The following is a 20,794-nucleotide window of genomic DNA, read 5'->3' on the forward strand; positions in this document are numbered from 1 at the left end:
ACTGCGTTGTACTACAAACTTTCCCTTCATGAAAGCTTCAAGGATGCTTGGATGTTCTGCTTGTAAACGTGCCATGTCTCTCAAGAACACTGGTATCCAATGAGCGTAATTTGTGTGGCCAAACGCAAAAAAACATGGACAAAGGTCTCTACAGGCACTCAAAGTTAGTGGCCAATTAAGCATTTGCTGATTGGCTTATTTCACAAGCCATAATGCTATCAAATAGGCACTGGTCTCTTCGAAAATTTTTGTGCAAAAAGACTCGTTTAGATTGCAATATAATCATTTCTGCTCCTTGAAATGAGAAAATATTATTTTAAAACGCCTTCTCTTTGTTACCTCACATATAAGTCCCTTGAAATATTATTTTTTATTTGTAAATAACCTCATAATATATAAAGATTCATTCTTCTAATCGAAAACAATTATAAAAGTAATAATCGAATAAATGAAGAGCTAAAGTGGAACTAAAGCATAAGGTAAAGTTTTCGCGCGGCAGCCATTTTGAATTTAGGCAAACAGACCAAAAGAGACCACACTCAGCTTGTTTGCGATGCTTTTTGAAAATACTATCTCTATACCTAACATCATGCCAGATTGCAAAATAACTTGCACTTTAAAGCTAGAGAAACTAAATCCGCCGGCGACTATTTTGTTTCCACTTCCCCTCCCTAGCCACTATCATATTTTTCGACTTGACACTTGACACCACATGATTAGATAGCTTCTAATGAAGATTTTTACTCCCTGCAAGCAACATGTCTTCACGCTGAAACCCACGAACTTATAATGGCTATTTAAATAATGCAGATCTAGGAAGTAATCTCTAAGATTAAAATTTAATTTCTGTAAATAAGAGATTCCAAAAAGGCTGGATATTACTGTTTAAAAATAATATATATTTATGATCCTGTGTGTATAAACCCATTTTTTATACTGTTTGTATTTCAGGCCTTCAGAGAATCAGAGAAGGGTCGTGTTGTGGAAAGCAGAACGGTCCCAGATGCGAACATTAGACAAGAATCAGTTTTCACGATTCCCTCTACAGCTGATATACTTGTCGTGTTCTCGCCTATAGAAAGTAAGTAAACATCTACATTAATCGAAGTAATTAGTATAATGATCTATTTTTCGAAGTATTTTTAAATTAATAATGTTATTAGTGTTATGAATATTATTAATACAACAGACTCTCTCTAGAAACACTGGATAATTCGAACAGAAGTTTATTTCCCTTAGAAATATTAAATATAACGGTAAAAGTTGTGGGCAAATCTAACTTCTTGATCCTTCTATCTGGATACTTCGAAGTAATACAATACAAAAATTTTAACTGTTCGACTAATTGTAAGGAGAAGAATACAGTTTCAACAGGTTTTCAGATAACCGGAGGTAACTATAGGGAAGAGGGATAAAACAACATAATCCATGTGATGATGATAAAGAAGATGAAAACGAAATAGAGGATGAAGTAAACAAACAGGTGTGCCAATCTCATTTGAACGGATATAATATGTTGCTTTAAAGGTAACGTCACTTGCACTTTATTTATTCTTTAATGTATAGTACTTTTGTTCCCTTGATTTTAGTCAATTCAAAACACATTTTTCTGAATATTTTGAATGTTGGATAGTTCTAACTTTTTCCGTATTCCCTTGGAGTACGAATCAGAAAAGAAAGAGTTTGCTTTCTTGTGTCAGAAAACGTTGCATGGTTTGATTACTACATAAATGTAGAAGTAACTTTGAATTAAGTGTAAAAAGATAGATGCTATGACTCAACATATCTGTTCGCTCGACAAATTCAGGAAGCGTTCGAAACTCTTTGTGATACTGACACAAGTAATGGCTAACAGAGATGTGTTGTATTTTATAATTAATTTTCCATGCATATGTACGTGAAGTTCATCAATGACAAAAATTCTTTTTCCATTTCACTCGAGGATATAATCCGTTGTTTTATTCGCTGTAGTGGTCTTACCCTTTAAAATAGGCTTGTTCACTGGTAGGACCAAACCATCTAGTATTGCGTTTGCGGTCTCGTGAGGTAGCGTGAGAATTCTTAGTTAAAAATACGTGTTCTCAGACTGTTTCGACGGATTCTAGCACCTTTTCAGAAGGATTTAGTCACTGCAAAATCATTCAATTTATTAAGTGTATATTATCAAACTAATTTTAATGGATGTTAACTACAGGACAGTACTTACACAATATATTCAAAACAAACCCTCTGCTTGTCTGTGTTATAACATTGTGCATGCTTGAATGTCTTACCGGGAGCATGTTCTAATCTATTTGCCAGTAGAGCAGGACATTATAGCAATAACACAATGTCGTTTTTCACATAGTGACTTGAGAATATATGAGACTGTAAGTTAAGTAGTCTATAAGAGAAATGTCCGGCTCAATACAATCATAAAATTCTATTGTTAAATACAAAGGAAGGTCACAAAACCTTTTGTTAATGTTTATACAGAAGAAAAATAGGGTATCATAAAAGTAATTGTTAATGTATGTTGTTAGGGGTAGAATAAAACTCCTTTGTCGATGTATGAACAAAGAGAATAATGGAATTGAATGGGAGAAGCTTATATCTTAGACTTTGATGATAAAGGAATAGTGGAAGGAGGTGAAAGAAAGATATTTTGTTAGAACTCATCTGTTTGCCTTTAGGCGTCTTTTAAAAAGGAAGTGGGTTTTCTTTGTATAATAGTTTGAACGAAAATTCCTAATGAAAGCAGATACATTCCGAAATGTTTGCACCGATGTAATAAAATTAATTGTTAATATAATATCATATTCCTTTGATGTATATGAAAAACCGCTCATGTACTTACCGACGTATACCTTGAAGTTACAGAAAACACTGTACTTTTTAATTATGTTAACATTATCGGAAGGCGGGAAAAACTTGTTTGAACACGCACCCTGGCGGCCGGTCCAGGAAACGCGTTGCAGGTTGCGCGATGCATTCGTAGACGCGCGAACATGAAAATACGTGCGTGCGCGGGAACGAATACGCGACGTCATTTAATTTTTTTCAATAAATATGAATGTTGAAATTTATGTGAATAGTGTTGTTAGCAATGGAGAACCGTCAGTTTGCTGAAGACATTGCTGAGAAGCAGGGGAGGAGACCAAACTAATTGAACCAGAGTAAAAGAAAATTAAGCTAAATTATTATTCAGATTCATCTGATACTTCCTGGTAAAAGGAAGCAAAGCTAGACTTTCCTCATTTTCCGGATTCATCATCATCAATTAATGAACGGGTGCTAGAAAGATTTGAAAATAATAATGTAGAAGTTTATCCATGCCTATCATTAGATATTGAAGAAAAGCATGATTTATCCGATGACGAAGTGTACGAGTTTTCGGAGGATCAGCTGGATTCTGAGGCGGAATCAAACGAAACCTTGGTATCAAATGTGGTTTCGCCAGCACCATCACCTACTCCAGCGGAATTAGTTTGGAACTGTGAATAATGTGTTAATTATGTGGATGTAAACTGTGTTCGAGATTGCATTGTGAAATGGATTCCCAATGGATATGTGATGTGTTTTGCATGTTATCGAAATGAAACATTTCAATGATCCCATGAATGTTTTTATTGTGATGACGACATTTTAGGATTACGAGCATGGTCTGTGCTGGTGAGTCCAAGTGTATAGGACGAATTGTTTTATATTTATGGTTTAACTCATGCTTCTGGACCTTTAAGAAGGGATTATCTTAATGGTGAACTAACACTTGATACGAATGCAAGAGAAGATCTTGCACGTATATTGCTTGAAAAAAACAGATTTAATTTATACAGTGAATGCGAATGAACTGTGAATAAGAAAACGTGGTGCGTGTGAAAATTGTTTTGCGAAAATACTTTTTGTGTTTTATGTATGAAGATCATATTAGTCAACACCTCGTAATAAAAACAATAAATGTATACTTACACTTTCATCCACCACTAGTAAATCCTGAGAACATTGGTCTGTCTACAGTGCAGTATTTATCCAGTGAAGAAACTCTTCTTGAATTATATGAATTGTTTGGAAAAGAACATAGTGAAATCTCTAGTATGAACTTTATACGTGAAACGCTTGTGCTATTAAAGAACACTGAATTTGTTGGACAAATTATTTCGTTTCCGATGCTACGTAAAAATGAAATTTCACCATATGTAAATCAATATATCATTGACATACAAGGTTTTAAGTTTTCAGATAAAGAATTATCATTCGTGAATTTTGTTTATCTGAGTGTGATGAACAATAAATTTGCATTGTTTAATAAAATCACCAATAGAATATAATTTACTACAGTTAAGTTCTGAAAAACAAATTGAATGGTTAACATTAAACTTACATGGACTAATTTGGAATAATAAATGCGGTTACACTGTATCACACATACGTAACCTTATATATCAACTATGTAATGAAGATGCAACCTTTTATTGTAAAGCTGCAGAAAAATCACTTTGGATTAAAAAGATTTTTGCATTAGATAATGTTATTGATTTGGAAAGTAAACATTGTCCATCATTAAACACATTACATGGGAACGTATTTAATGATTTGTGTTCGTTTCATACTATTACAACAAATAATAATCATAATGTATTGAAAAAATCAGTATGTGCATTTCGTAATGCACAACAATTATGTTTTTGGTGGAAACATGAAAGATCAATAGCATTAACTAATGCATTTGCAAAGTTATGATACTTTTCATATTTTGTATGTACTTGTAAATAAAAACACAAGATTTAAAATTGTAAATAAAAAATTGTGTTAATCTAGTCTAATTGTTTTTTCTTTTAATATTTTGCGTACATGGTTAAATACAATTTTATCATTCTGTTTAAGTTTAATTTTATTGAATAAACATAAATATGATTCAAAATTTTCTTGCGTACAATATGATGAAGAAAGTACAAAACGAATTATCCACACAAGATATAATTATTATCTTGATATGTGGAATTATTTGTAAAATATATTTTGCAATTTTTATTTTAAAAAAAGAACTTTTTATTTCTTTCGTAAGTTGTAATGCAAGGCTATCAAAATAATATCCTCTTTGATTTTCATCAATGAATACACACACCCAATGTTTACCTGATGATTCGATTTGTCCAAATTAATTATTAATACACATGGTGGTTGTACAGTTTTAGGTATTCTATTAAGTGCGTAAATTCCTTGAGCATTTGAACCGGTTAGATTATCACGAAGTAAAACTTTTATAAGTTTCTTGGTGTACATGAGTTTTTCTTTTGAAACACATAACTTCACTTCAGATCCCAAACATTTTATTTAGATACACGTATATGTTTGAAGACTTAGCGGCGCACGTGGAATACTTTCATGAATTGAAATAATATATTAAAAATTTATTGAAGCATTTTTTATAATTTTTCCAATAATATTAATTGGTTCTAACGCCAGGAAAATACTTTTGAAACACTTCATGTTATGATACGTTGCAACTCTTTTATGAATAATGAACACCCACTATATTACAATACAGAATGTCAAACACACACTTTGTACCAGTAGGACACATGTAATTTTTAACACATACACATGTACTTCTTTTACTAAAATAATGATTTTAAAAAGTATTATTGGTATTTCTATCTTTATCAATTTGACTTAGATAATCAAATTGTGCATATACAATATAAGTTATAGGTTCATTTACATTTTCCGCAAAGGAAACTTTCACATTTACAGGTGCATCACGCACAAGGTCCCAAGTACAATCATCTAATGTTGCTGTAGGTGATAGGATAAATGCATAAAGAGTATAGCCGTGTGGATATTCTTCAGGAGTAATAGTGTGAGCATCATCTTTATAATATAAACCAGTACCGGAAAACAAAGAATGATAACTTAAAAGGTACAAATCTTTTTTTCTAATCGGGGGTAAGGGGACTGGGAGATAAAGATTTTGATCCGACCTGTAACTTCAGTTTGTCAACGTTAAAGTGATGAAAATGAATTTGGATTTAATTCAGATTTTCTATTAAATGCCGAACTAGAAACAAACCCGATGCCAATACCTTTAGGTACGTTACCCAAGAAAATATTATAAAGATTGTTTGAATTAATATTTACCGGAACAGTATAAGATCTTGTTTGAACTCTTGTAAAAGGGTATTTTGTTGTTTTACAAAGTATATTAGTATTGATTTCCATAGCTAAATGGGGTGCAACATCTATACGTCGTATATGTAAAGTAACATCTTCAAGTTATACTTTTATAAGAAGTATTTACAGGAGACAATAAACAAAATGCATCTTTGCTACGATGTAATTTTATACGAAGACCTACTTTATTTACAATTGCGCGAGGTAAACCAGCAATGTCTGTATACAAACGACCATACATTTCAAAAGATTTATTATTTTTAATGTAATTAGAACTTTGTTGAAAACCTGCGTTCTTTGCATCTAATATATCAAAATGTTTAGCGGTATCTTTGTACATCATTTCCAATTTTAAATGTGTACCACTAGCATCAGGTGAATAATTTAATATTTCAAGGTATGCACGATAAGGATGAAATCCTGATGATGAAGTAATTAATTTATCATTTAATGAAATGTAGTTTGACTAAAAAATGAATACAAGAAATTAATTGTTGGTGCTACTACATCATTTTCACCTAAAGATGTATAATCAGCTTTTGTAATTTTTCAACGTACGTAAAGATAAAGATATGCAGTATGAATAAGTTCTCCAGTATCACCGGGAATAAAAAATTCAATAGAACCATCCGAAGATAATGTTGAAATTGGACGATATTCAGCAGTATTTGAAGATTCAATATAAGTTAGTGTCATTGGACTAGAGAATAAATCAAAATCATTAGTGCAACATTCTACACTGTTTGAATTCAGTAATGCCATTATGAAAATATATCTCCAACACGACTTATTTTTCTTTTTACTTTTCTCTTACTATTTTAATTATTATTGTTGCGCTTACGTTTTGTAGGAAGTCCAAATCGAATATTTGTCGGAGCTTTACGTATGCGTGCCCGTCTCTCACCACTACCAGTAAACAACTGACCAACTTTGTTAACAACTTTTTTCTTTAATATTTCCCCAGCTTCTTCTACGCGTGCACGTCACATTTTTTAAATAGTTTATCTTCTAATACATCACTCGCTACTTGTACACCTGTTTGTAATACTTGACGACCTAATGCTCTTGCACCTTGTTTAAGAAATGGTAATGCAAAACGAAATAATCCTTGAAAGAAACTACCTATACCATGTCCCCGTTGATATACAAGTCCTGAAAAGTATGGAATACCATGTCCGTAATGACGTCTAAATTTCATCTTTGAAATAAAATTAATGAATTAATTAATAAATTTTTATTAGGAGAGCGCTTAAAATGAAGTGTTATACTTAATACCCAGAACGAAATTGCAAACTTCGCCCTGCACGGTCTTTTATTAGTATTTCAATAGTCTTGAAGGAAAATTTTGAAAGAAGTAAATAATGTAAATGTGGAAATGTTATTGTTCGTACTTTACCATATTTAATATTTGATGCTGTCGCAATACGTAATAATGGTGCTTTTGTATCACCTAAAAATTGATATTGTATGATATCAATATAAATAAAAATTTGATGTGGGTAACAAATATCAATATACGGTTGTTTAAATCCGCGGTTGTTTAAATTTCATATCTTAAATTTTACTTAATTCTTCAATGATAAGATGTACGGATGGATAATATCCACTTACAATTTTACTTTTTTGCTGTTCATCATTTTTTAGTTCATACCAAATAACATTTTCACCATCTGTAACATTATTACATGTTAAAGGAACATGTAATACACTTAATCTTACATACCAATCTGTTTCTGATAATTGAATATTATTTTTTAATTCATTTATAAAATAAGATGAATTATTTTTTGGGTATACATCATTACTAGCACTGGAAACTAATGTGATGTAAAAACTATCATATATACTTCCAGAAATCATTTTCGTTTCAAGTGAAGTGTTAAGTTTGAAGCTCCAAATTCAAATTTCAATTTTAACCCTTAAGGGGTCTTGGCTTTTTGGGCTATTTTTTAGACTTTCAGTCAAGCAACTACTGCATCGTCACTATTTATCCTAGGATCATGGTTCATATCTCATTCTCTTCAGAATAGAGTGGCCTTTGAAGTGGTACCACTTGCATGCTCATACCATATACCAGAAGCGGGAAAAAATGTCAAAGTGAAAATTTCGGAGGGAAAAATTGTTTCCTCAAATTTTGCCCCCCCTGGACTTCCCCCTGTGTGAAAATAGCCATCTAAAAAATCTGATAAATAGTACTTGGTATACTGAATGTTTGTGCCAAATTTCAAGTTTCTATCTTGAATAGTAAGGGCGGGAGAAATTTTATCAAAAATTCCCACAATGCCCCAAATTACAACAAAACACTATGATCTCAGGGAAAAAATTTCCTGAGACATCTCTAATTACCCTAGGGACATGTGTCGCCCATATTCTCTTCTGAATAGAAGTGCCTTTCAGGCGGTACCATTCACATGTCTCCATCATGTATCTAAGGCGGGAAATTCCAGAAAAAATCGATTTTTTGTCTAAATTTCCCTTTTTTCAAATTTTAGCCCCTCTGGACCCCCCTGTTTTAACTCAGAAATCTGAAAAAATCTGTTAAATGCTACTCGGTGGACTGAATGTTTATGCACAATTTCAATCTTCTAGGTGCAAAAATAAGCCCGCCAAAAAAATTCAGAAAATTCCCCATGTTACCCTATACAGAAGTATATTTAGAAAAAAATTCACTGAGACGTCCCTAATTACCCTAGAATAAAAATTCGACCGTCATTCTCTTCAAAATGGAACTGCCTTTCAGACGGTATGACTCACGTGTCCCCATCATGTATGTGAGGTGGTAAAATCCTGAAAAACTGGATTTTTGGGAAATAATATCCCTTTTTCAACCCTTTGCCCCTCTGGTTCCCCCCCCTGTTTTAGGACTGATATCGGAACAAAAAATCTGGTAAATACTACTCGGTGGACTAAATGTTTGTGCAAAATTTCAATCTTCTACGTGAAAGAATAAGCCCGCCAAAAAATAATGAACATAGGCTTCATAAGGGAAAATTTCTATTTCAAAATTATGACGTCATCACTTTCTATGTCTGGACGCAGGACGGTCTGAAACCATACGTAATGTCTTCTACAATGTATCTGGACTTGAAAAACAAAAAACCCGGACGAAAAAGCTCAAATAGAAGAGAAATAACGCAATGTACGATGAAAAATACGTATCGTACAAAATGTACGATAAGATCCCCAAAGGGTTAAACCATGTTCATCTTTTAAGTTTACTTCGATTGTGTTTAAATATCTCTTCAACTTTAACATAATGTGGTATGTGAAATAGAAAACATTTTACATTTCCATGTTCAATATTATACGCACTAACATTACGAACTATTGGTAAAATATTTTCCTGTTGTTTTACAATATCAACACAAACATTAATATTTGGTATATTATATTCTAAATTACAAGGAAATTTTGCAAGTGTTATAGCAGGAACTTCCTGATTAGAACGTTTTGCAAAAATAGTATCTTGCACATTAGTTGCATTTTCATTTATAAAACCAAGTACATGTTGTAATCCATGTGTCATTCCAATGATAGATTGATCTTTTAATTTAAAAGAATGTTTAATAGCAATTTGATATTTTATAATATTTTAACACGCGTGCATGTTCAGGAATCATTTCTAAGATAGAATGAAGGGAAGAATAATATCCTGGTGTGATATCAGTATCAATAATTTCAAGTTCATAATGGATTGAATTACAATTTTCTAATTTTCACGAATTTTATAAAAACTAAATGGAATATTAAGTTATGTTAATGCAACAAACCATTCTCCATCCCTTAAGTGAATAGGTTGTGCAAGTTTTACTATAAATTAAGAAGTCGTGTTATTATTAAAAAATTCACTACTGGCATTTGAAGGTAGTTACATAGAAATCATGTTTTATCGTTGAACTCATATTGAAGACTGAACAGAATTTGCTTTACTCCATGAATTTATAATTGACGGATAACCTAACAATTTTACATACATCATATGTTTCTTACGTTTTAATACTTTTAAATTTAAAATGTTTTGTATGAATTAATATTTACTTTTTGTAATTCTCCTGTATAAAATATTCCTTTAATTTAATCTCCATTTCAATCTTTTAATTTATAAGTAACTAGGTTAGATGGAATACATTTATCAATAATAAAAATTTCGCTACCATTTTGGTAAATATCCTTTCTCTAACTTGTGTTTATATTTACTTACACGTACATAATCACCCGAATGAAATTTACATGTTAGTTTCTTTTTATTTATTTTATCATCGTACAACGTATTCTAAACTTGATCAATATTAGAATGATTTCCATACGCAGGTGCCATTTTAATACTACTATGATAAGTATGATTATAATTTTCTACAACTTGATCTAAAACATCAATATAAGGAAATGTATTTTTAGCGGTAAAGTAACGATACAATTTTTCTTTTAATGTTTTTACAAATCGTTCTGCTAATGCATATTTAATTTCCGAATTACACTGAAATGATTAATTTCATATTCTTTAAATAACTGTTTTAAGTGTCGATTATAAAATTCTGTACCCAAATCAGTTTGTATATACATTAAACTCTGGTAGTTTATTTTTTTTAATTTTGATTGCTTTAACCATTTCAGGACCACTTTATATTTTTAAGGGAACACAATACGCGCACCGTGAAAAAAAATTAATACAACATAAAATATATCCCTTAACAGGAAATATGTGTCTGTCAGGCACCTACGGTTTTTCTTTATGTTGCACTGGCAACACTGATTCACCAAACGTATTGCTTTTCTCAGTACCTTCCCATTATTTAGTTGTGCGTATGACGCAGTAGTTCATTGTTGGCGTTGATGTCTGAGTGAACATTTATTGATGATTTTAAAAAACCTACGGTGTCTGAGAGGCTCACATTTCCTGAAAAGAAAGTTTTCCTTTCAAATAGTTTCTGTAGGTGATTTTTTTTTACCATGAAATAGAAGCTGCAGAAGCTTTTTAAACATACTACTTTGTTTGTGTGAGATTTTATATATTTGCAACTTGAATAGAGCTAGTACTTCAGGAAAGAAATATAAGATACAAACTGTAAATACAGCAGATCCAAATTTTACGGCAAAAATGCAAAAATGCTGAAAGAAGAGGAGAATAAAGAAGAATAGAACTTTATGTTAGTATCTTCAGAAGATTCTGACTTAGACCTCTCATTTTTTTACTAAAAGTGAAGAATTACCTACTGACAACGAGGGTGATACTAGTTCTGACACAGTGTAAGGTGTGACTTCAAGTAATAACAGAAGTTTCAATGTAAACAGCCCTACTGAAGTTTCATGTGATAACGAAGGCCTTAGATATAGAGGTAGAAACAGGTTTGTTTGGAAAATGAAAATGAAATCTTTGAGTTTTACGTCCCGCGGTTATGCCGGTTAGGCTAAAGGTAATGAATGAAATGGGATAAAGGGAATGAAGAAAGTGGGAGGAAACGGGAGAACCCCGAGAAAACACACGCACACGGTGTTTGTCCACCACAAAGGTCACTTGGCGGCGGCTGGGATTGAACTCGGGACCCCAAGTACCAGAGCTGAACGCTCTACCACTGAGCCACCGCGGCCCCAAGGTTTGTTTGGAATTCAAATAAAAGACCAAGAAACCGAAAGGTTCTTCATCAAAACATAGTAAGAGTGATGCCTGGTTTAACTACTTATGTAAGAAATCTGTGAGAAGATCCTAGCAAAGTTGATATTTGGTCTACCTTATGTGATGATGATGTAATTCAAGAGATTACAACATGAAGTTGGAAGAAGGTAGAAACAAATTTGAAGTAGAACAAAACTCTCTACACATGTATTAACCTATCTGAAATTAAAGCCAAATTGCTCTTCTAATGTAGTCTTCTATTTGTAAATCAGGACACCAAGACGTATTCACTATTTTCAAGACACTGGGACAACCTCTATTTAGAGCTACCATGACCGTCAAACCTTACCAAGCCCTTTTGGACAAATAGCACATTTGGACAAGGTAGCTACACGTGGACAAATAGCACATTAGAAGAGAATGTGTAGAATTATACTAACTTCAAATTTTTCACTTTTTAAAATTATGTAATATTTTTATTTAGATTCTGTAATATTTTCCGAATTTATATTCCAATATAACCGAAATAAGGTATGTAATTCTGATTTATCATATTTTGCTCAAAGTACAAAATATAAAGTTTCATTATTCTTCAGTATAGAAAAAGATATTGCCATATATATATGTCCGTGTCCCACACACAGACACACATTTCCTGTAAGCAAAAAAAAAAATAAATAAAAAAAAATAACGTTTCCTGTTTAGGGATGTTTATAATTTTTGTTATACTTTGAAATGTGTTGCATATCTGCTAAATCCATTTGTAATGTTTCATTCGGTGCACTAACAATATTATTTACGTTCAAACACTGTACGCGCTGGTGCATGAAATGTATACGCATCTTGAGATGTTAACGAATCTTTAATTATATTATTTGATAATTTGTTTTTTGTTGTAATGTTTTAATACTTGATAAAGAAGCAGGATTCGTATAATCATAATATATTTTTGCCAAGTTTACCATATTTTACATTTTATATCTTTTCCATTTTTTTAATATATTTGCCACTATTGAAGGACTTGTTGATTTTTTAACTTTACTTTGTGATTTTACTATCGGTGTAGAAATAAATTCACGCGGCACATTAGGTTCATCTAATAAAATTTTAAACTCATAAATACCTATTGGATTTTGTGAATATTTACGTGTACGTGCATCATTTATTAAATCTATAATATTAGAACCTGGTATTGTTTTTCCTTGAATACGTAGAATTGCCGATAGATCCCAATGAATTTTATTTGAACTTGTCAATTGTTTTAATAATAGATCTGTTTCCTTTCGATGTGCTTTTGGTACTGATTGTAGAATGTCCAATGCAAAGGGTAAAATAATTATTTTTTATCTTTTTCAAATGCTATTTCTTGAACTTCCCTTTCAATAATCGGTATTGTAATTGGATTTTGTGAAACTGACGAAGCATAATTTAAATATTGATGTAATGCTTGCTGATACAATTTCCATTTTTCTTGAATACTAACATCAGTACGTTTTAAGATATTATTCAGTTCTTCATCTAAACGTGATTGATGTATATTTATAGATTTCATATTTGCATCCATTAGTTGCATTGCATTTTCTGAAACTAAAATCATTTTACGAAATTCCGACATAATTTACCTTCCAAATAAACTACTTGCTCTTGCACCAAGTAATGGTCCTAGTATTAATGATAAAAACGCACCACCTTTTTGTAATAAAATTTTCTTTTTCTGGTTAAGTGTTGTACGTTGCGCAGATAAAGCACGTAAGATCTTTTTATGTCTACGTAAACGCTAAGTCTAATGTGAGGTCAATGGAATGTTTCCTATTATTGTATTTTTAGCAACTTGCGAAATAGTAATATTAAATCATCGGATGCATGACGTATAATTTGTTTTCGCTTTGCACTTTTGCATTAAATAATAAATGAGTGTGAGGTTCACGTGTTACATCTTCGAACACATTCACAACTTGTTTAATAAAGCATGGCATTATTTGTCTAGTTAAATGTTGAATTTGCAACTTTTCACGCGGATTTTAAAATACTATAATATAATATGCATTTAAATTTATATCTCGTGCTTGTTTTCCTTTCGGAAATAAATTTTGTACCATAAATATGACAGTTAATTTTTATGATGTCCATATTTTGTAAATAATTTTGCAACATCACACCATTTGTTTCAGACACTAAATCATATAATATTAATAATGAATTTTCTTGTATTTCAAAATTATTCATATCTGGAATACCTTCGAAGAATCCTATTTGTGAACTTGCATCCAAGTTTGGTATTACAGCATCATAGCACCAAACAATTTAATTAAATTTTATAGTAAACATTTGTTCACGTTCATTTAATAAACGATTTACAAAACATGTTTTATCTGCACGAGAAGGACCAACAATAAAATGGTAGACAGATGTTGAAACTTTAACATGTTGTTTGAAAATGTTTGCACACAACAAATACTTTATTTAGATACAGTACATACACTCACTGCATTATAAAAAATTAAAGCTTCAAATGACTAGATTTAACGACATTCCATAAGAATCGATCCGTAAAAGTGGAAAGTGAGAATATAAATATTTCCAGTGAATTATTTAAAGTTCAAGACAAAGTTGTTCTGTTCCCTTTTTTATTACGAGAAAATAAATTAAAAATGAATTAATTTAAATAAAAAAGATCTAATCAAAATTCTAAAAAACTTCATCTTATATAAAATAATTTAAGTAATAAAAGTTCGGAAAAGAAAATATTATATAAATGTTATAATGTAATTAATTTAAAAAATATTTACAGATTAAAGTTCACTACAATTTTATTCATGACATACAATAATATTATTATTACAATCGAACTTCTACTAATATTTATATTTTAAAATCATATGCATTATGAAAAAAAGATATAAATTGTAATCCGTTTTGACTTATTTGAAATTGTTTATACTTATGAAAATGTAATTAATTGAAAACTATTTTCTCTTTTTTATTCCTCTATATATCCGAAAGTTTTACATTTATTAATAGAACAATTTATTGGTGTGTACGTAATGATGGGACTTGTTATGATGCCTAATGTGAGAATGTATTGACAAAGTGAAACAAGATGTTCACCGATTGCAGATGTTTTCACACGAAATAGATTTCTCAAGTTATTGAGGGATATCCATTTTGTAGACAACCTTCAAACTTCCGAGGAAACTAAGAGCGATAAATTGTGGAAAATACGTCCTTTTTTGAACGCTTTGAGAACGGAGTTTTTGAAAATAGAATCGGAAGAATTCAACGCTGTTGATGAAATCATTGTTCCGTTCAGAGGGCGATCATATTTGAAGCAGTACATTCCGTCTAAACCTCATAAGTGGGGCTTCAAAGTTTGGGGAACAGCAGGAATGTCAGGATTTCTTCATGATTTTCAAATATACGAGGGTGCGTCGGAAGACAAAACTTGTCTTGGTACCGGAGGAGATGTTGTTACGAAATTATGTGAAACATTACCTAAAGGTCAAAAGTATAAAGTGATAGCTGACAACTTTTTCACCAGCATTCCCCTAGCACAAACATTACTCGAGCAAGGATATCGTTTTCTTGGAACAATCCGAACGAATAAACTGCAGAACTGTGAACTAGCTGACGAAAAGTATCTAAAGAAGAATTGACGTGGCTCGTATGACTGGAAAACAAACAATCAGCATGAAATGTGTTGTACGCTGGTATGACAACAGGGCGATGACACTTCTATCAACGTTCATTGGACTTGAAGCTTTGGATGTAGTCCAACGATGGGATCGAAAAGCAAAGAAACACGTTCAAGTAGAAATACCGAAATCTGTGCGAATGTATAATCTCAAAATGGGAGGAGTTGATTTGCAAAATTACCTTACTGCAAAATACAAGTATTGTATTCGTTCTAATAGATGGTATATATTCATATTCTTTCACTTCATAATGGTTTGTGTAGTGAACAGTTGGATCTTGTACAAGCGTCACTGTACTCAAAATGGTGTGAAACATACGCAGCTACGAGATTTCCAGTCAAGTATTGCACTGCACACAGTTTGCTGAAATGTGCCAAGACTATGTCTAAGAGGAGCCACTCATCTCCACGTAATGATCAACCAAGGAAAAGAAAAAGTCGCACATGAAAACCTTCTGCAGATGTAAGAAAAAATCATATTGATCACTGGACCTTATGGACAGATGAACGACGACGATGTGCTCATTGTGTCAAGTATAAATCGTTTTTGAAGTGCTCAAAGTGTGGTAAGCATTTGTGTCTCATAAAGTAAAGAAATTGCTTCTATAATTATCACAATGAATTATTTTATTTTGACTGATGGTGTTATTTCTTTGTATTCATTAGAATGCAGGGCTAAATTTTTGAGTTAGTGAGCTTGAATAGAACACAGGGTAGATACTGCTTTGTTTAGGATTCCTAATAATGGAAACGACAATGAGCGTTAGGTATTGGTTAGACTTTGGTTATTTATCCAAAGTTCAAAAAAAAATAATAATAATAAATATATAACACTGAATCCAATAAATACATAAATAATAAATAATAAAATAAAATAAAGTGAAAATGATTTATTTCCCTATACTTATAATAACGACATTTGCTTTCAGAATAGGTTGTTTATATTATATAACTAATATAATAGTTTTCGTATTTCATCCGTAAAAACCCATTGGGTCACCAGTGGCACAGAATGCCCTCCCCTCATCCCACATGCGGTTACAACGGATTTTATTTTTTTGTCCCTTATTTAGGAGAGATGAACAAGATTTTACGAATAAAACTGGTTTTGGGCGTTTGTGGGTTAAGCTAGCGAAGTTTCAGCAGCTGTGAATGACAATCGAAGCATAGCTTTCAGAAACGAAAGTGTAGGATTCCACACTATTTCTGCTGCTTGCCGCAGGGAACCATTAGCTTCATGGAATGAACTTTGTACGGGAAAATACAACACTGTATTATAATCTGTTTCATGTAACCTGATAGGAGAAAAAAAAGAAGATTTTCCAACACCACGCTCAAGTACAGGTGAGTGTTGATGTTCCGTCTTCCACCATCAGCCCCCGCACACGGAGGTATAGAGTGTATCTAAATATGTCTAAATTATAAATTACAACTTTCATAATAACACTACGTATTTGCAAACACTTAATTGCATTTACCTGTATTAGTGAAGTAACATATATGGTATGATAATGGAAATTTTATTGAGCAGTTGTATTGTTTATTTTTCTTTTTGGCAGTCGGGCTTGAGACTTAATGTTGGAATAGCAAGGGATGGCATAATTGGTACTTTAATAAGTATTTACTTATTAGTACAAAACATTCAAAATATAAATTCGAAAACCGAAAATGAAATTTTTATAAGTTTTATGTCCCACGATTATGCCAGCTAGGCTAAAGGAGACGGTGATGAGAAATGAATGAAATGGTAGAATGAAGAGAGTAGGAGAACCCGAGAAAGCCTACGCACACGGTGTAAAATCGAAAACCAAGTACAATATGTATTGGTAAATTATCAGAGCATTAAGATAAGTATATACAGCCTGAAATACAAAAAAAAAAAAAAAAAACTTCTCGTTTCCTATCTTATTAACAGATTTTCTTACTTAAAAAGAACAAGAAGAAAAATATATACAGTGATAATAGTGTTCCAATAATAATTTTGTTTGCTGAGCATGTCTTGCAGAGGAGGGGAAAATGACATTTTATTATCTTAGATATATTATCGGTCTCCATTAATAGGAATAACCATTTGCAATATTTAAATTGCAAGTGAGAGACGGTTATAGCGTGCAGAATATAAAATGAAATGAAATCTTTGAGTTTTACGTTCCACAGTTATGTCGGTTAGGCTAAAGGAGAATGTGACCATGAGAAATGGTGGAATGAAGAAAATGGGAGGAAACTGGAGATCTCCGAGGAAACCCACACACGCGGTGTTTGTCCACCCCAAAGTTCACTTGGTGCGAGCTGGGATCGAACCACAACCCCATACACCACAGGTAAAAACTCTACCACTGAGCCACAGCAGCCCCAAGCGTGCAGGATAGTCAAATGTTGTAACAGTTGATTATTGTATAAGAAAAAAAGAGTAACGATGAATACCAGATTGCTCAATTATACAAAAATAACGAACGCTTTGGCTTTGGGCTCAAAAGCTTTGGGTTTGTTGGTAGCAAAAACAAACATTTCCATTAGATTTTAATCTGCGAAAAGTCAATGTACCATGTTTGTTATCAACCATCCTTCAAAGATCCGCTTTACATTCTCCGGAAGCCGGAAGCCCACTTAATAGTCTCTTTCTCCTAGATTTTGAATAGGTCTTGGTGACTTAGTGCTTACTTCCCATACAAGTAACGTGTCATGCTTATCTTATGCATATTAACTTTACTATTTCTCTTCGGTGACCTGTAGTTGTGAAATAAAAGCTTGTATAGCGTTTTAATTCGCCTGAATGTATGCCTCTTTTGCTCCAAATATTTTTATCAACATTTTATTTTCGAAACCCAGCAGTTCCCGTTTTTGTATTCGTGTTAGGGATCAGCTTCCACATTCATACAAAATTGTGCAAATTGAAGTCTTATTGATTTTAATGATTCCGATATTTGTTAAGACAATAAAATGTTTTACAGTAAGGTAAACTTTAGCATATAAATGATATGCAATATTTTTTCTACGGGATAAAAATTAAAAACAGTAGTTGATTATTACTCGGGGTTGATAGCTAAAACGAACAGCAGTGCTTTCTCAACATCAGATGCGAGCGAATTGACGTACGAATTTAGAGTTTACACGATTCTGTTTATTAGAAAAGCTTCCCTCCCTGTGAAGGTCAGTGACTTGCTTTCCCCTTCTGCAGTGGTGAGTGGTGGGAAGTAGAGGAGTTTCCTATCAGGTTGCCTGGAACAGACTTTAGTATAGCGGCTATTTGCTGAAGACGAATGGTCCTATGCAGAAGCAAAGAAGAACATTATGAAACACTTACCATTCGCACACAATATCTTTTAAAGGCTGATGGAGAAGAAACAGAATAAAAAAGTAATTTATTAAGAATAGTACTATTTCACAAAGTGAACTACGAGGCCCTCCTAAAAAGTATCCGATCTTGAATTTTTCCGCGCACAGTAATGATGCTAGATCGGTGCCACTGTGCACAGTGGAAGAAGAAAGTTTAACATGCATGATTCATTTTTTCTCAGTATTAGAGTGTGCCAGTTGCTGTCTGTTGGTCGCTGAATGATGTTCTGTTATACGTGTTCGTCGGATTTTTTTTTATTATTTCTCTTACGGTGACTGAACAAACTGAGCAAAGATACTGCAACAAATTTTGGCGAGAGTCTTTTACGCCGAACCGTCACTGTCCTTCTATGCATATTCATGATGCCCAATTCTACGGATATGAAAGAGCACACCATCTCTTTGAACTTCCTTTGGACCTGTCGCACTTTCTTCAGCCTTGGGGACCAGGGATGCTTCCATTGCGAAGATTCTGTTTTAGTTTCCGGGTCGTAACAATACACCCATTACTCATCTCCAGTTATCGCGGTGCTCAGAAACTCAGAAACAGTGCTGGTAGTGTCCAGCAGTGCCTATGCTACCGCAAGATGGAGTTTTTGCTGTTCAACCGGATGCAACTTGGGCACAAACTTAATAGCCACAGCCACTCCAGCCTCCAAGAACTCTCGTCACTCTCCACTGATGTGCGCCCATTTTTGAGTCGGTTGAACCACTCCTTCATTTGTGTTATTCCCTTAGTATCATCTCCAAACACGTGCTGAATCTTACAAATTGTTGCACTCTGAGAATTACCATGCTCTTGAGGAAATTTGATACAGTATTCTTGCTCAATTCGTTTAGTCATCATAAGAAATATAAAAAAATTCGACGAACACGTATGACAGAACCTCACTCGGCGCCCAACAGGAAGCAACTGACACATTCGAACACGGAGGAAAATTCAAGCATGTGCATTTAGCTGTCATTTGTTTTTACTGTGCACAGTAGTAACGCCCTGGCATCATTACTGGGTGCGGGAAAATTAAAGTCGGATACTTTTTACACTAGCATCGTATAACTTCTCTCTTTCATAGTTAATCTCCTGATATCTATTTTTGTGAAAGCAGATCTATACTGTTATATAAAAGACTAAATTGACTCACTCATCAATATCCAGACCTTATTACTCTAGATAGAAAAATTAAATAAGGACAGTAACACTCCTTTTGTCTCAAAAACAATGGTGTTTTAAACATTTACCCTAGTGTGGGTAAAGGGGTTCAACGTTTGTGTCAGAAACAAAGTATTTCATAAACTCAATAGAAAGAACTTTTTGAAAATATTTCAGAGTTTGGAACAATCTCATCTATAAAGAAGAAAATAGGACAATTTCTATAATGTCCAAATTTCAAACTTTTTGTTTAGACAATTACCAATGTAAGAATTTGCTTAAGTTATAGATGTGAAATTTTGTACATAAATTCTTAATTAAAACCGAGAGAATACATGTTTTAGCATTTTGGAAAATTCTGCTCCTAAGGAAGAAAATGGAGGCAGTTTCTATAATATTCAAATTTTTGTTCCTGTATTTTAAAAATGTCAAATGTGAGGATTTGCTTCAGTTGGATATGTGAAATTTGATATGATAACCCTTAATTAAAAATAAGGAAATATTTGGTTTCATTCTCTAAACAGAAACAGGGGCTAGTTGTTTTGTAATATATTAAAAAAATCCATTTCTCTGGATTCGCTAAACTTTTCATTAAAAATAAGGAAACAAGTGTTGATTATTTTCACAAATTCTACTTCTAAAGGAAAAGATGGACCGATTTTCTACGGTATTCAAAATTCTGGCTTAAATTAATGAAACCTCATTCTTCCAGGTACTTCTGCTTCTAATAGTTTATATATTGCATACTATTCTGCAATAATAATGTTTTGTCGTACCACGTTGGCATTTGTTGTTTTGAGTGCAGTGGATAACATGAGTTAGGTTTCATTTTATGAATAGTTAATGTCAACTT

The 20,794-nt window shown here is 32.6% G+C and overlaps 1 protein-coding gene across 1 annotated transcript in view; it reads left to right on the forward strand.

Annotated features, from left to right (window-relative positions):
* The window catches only part of LOC145694961 (uncharacterized), a 138,319-nt gene that overhangs the window by 45,923 nt on the left and 71,602 nt on the right, over positions 1 to 20,794 (forward strand). Inside the window, exon 5 of the mRNA XM_081771776.1 lies at positions 952 to 1,081. Coding sequence (XP_081627902.1) covers positions 952 to 1,081 — 130 coding nt within the window. The remainder of the gene's footprint in view (positions 1 to 951; positions 1,082 to 20,794) is intronic.

Source organism: Thermobia domestica, chromosome 1 (assembly GCF_964235325.1).
Source record: "Thermobia domestica chromosome 1, izTheDome1.hap1.1, whole genome shotgun sequence".
NCBI classification, from domain to species: Eukaryota; Metazoa; Arthropoda; class Insecta; order Zygentoma; family Lepismatidae; genus Thermobia; species Thermobia domestica.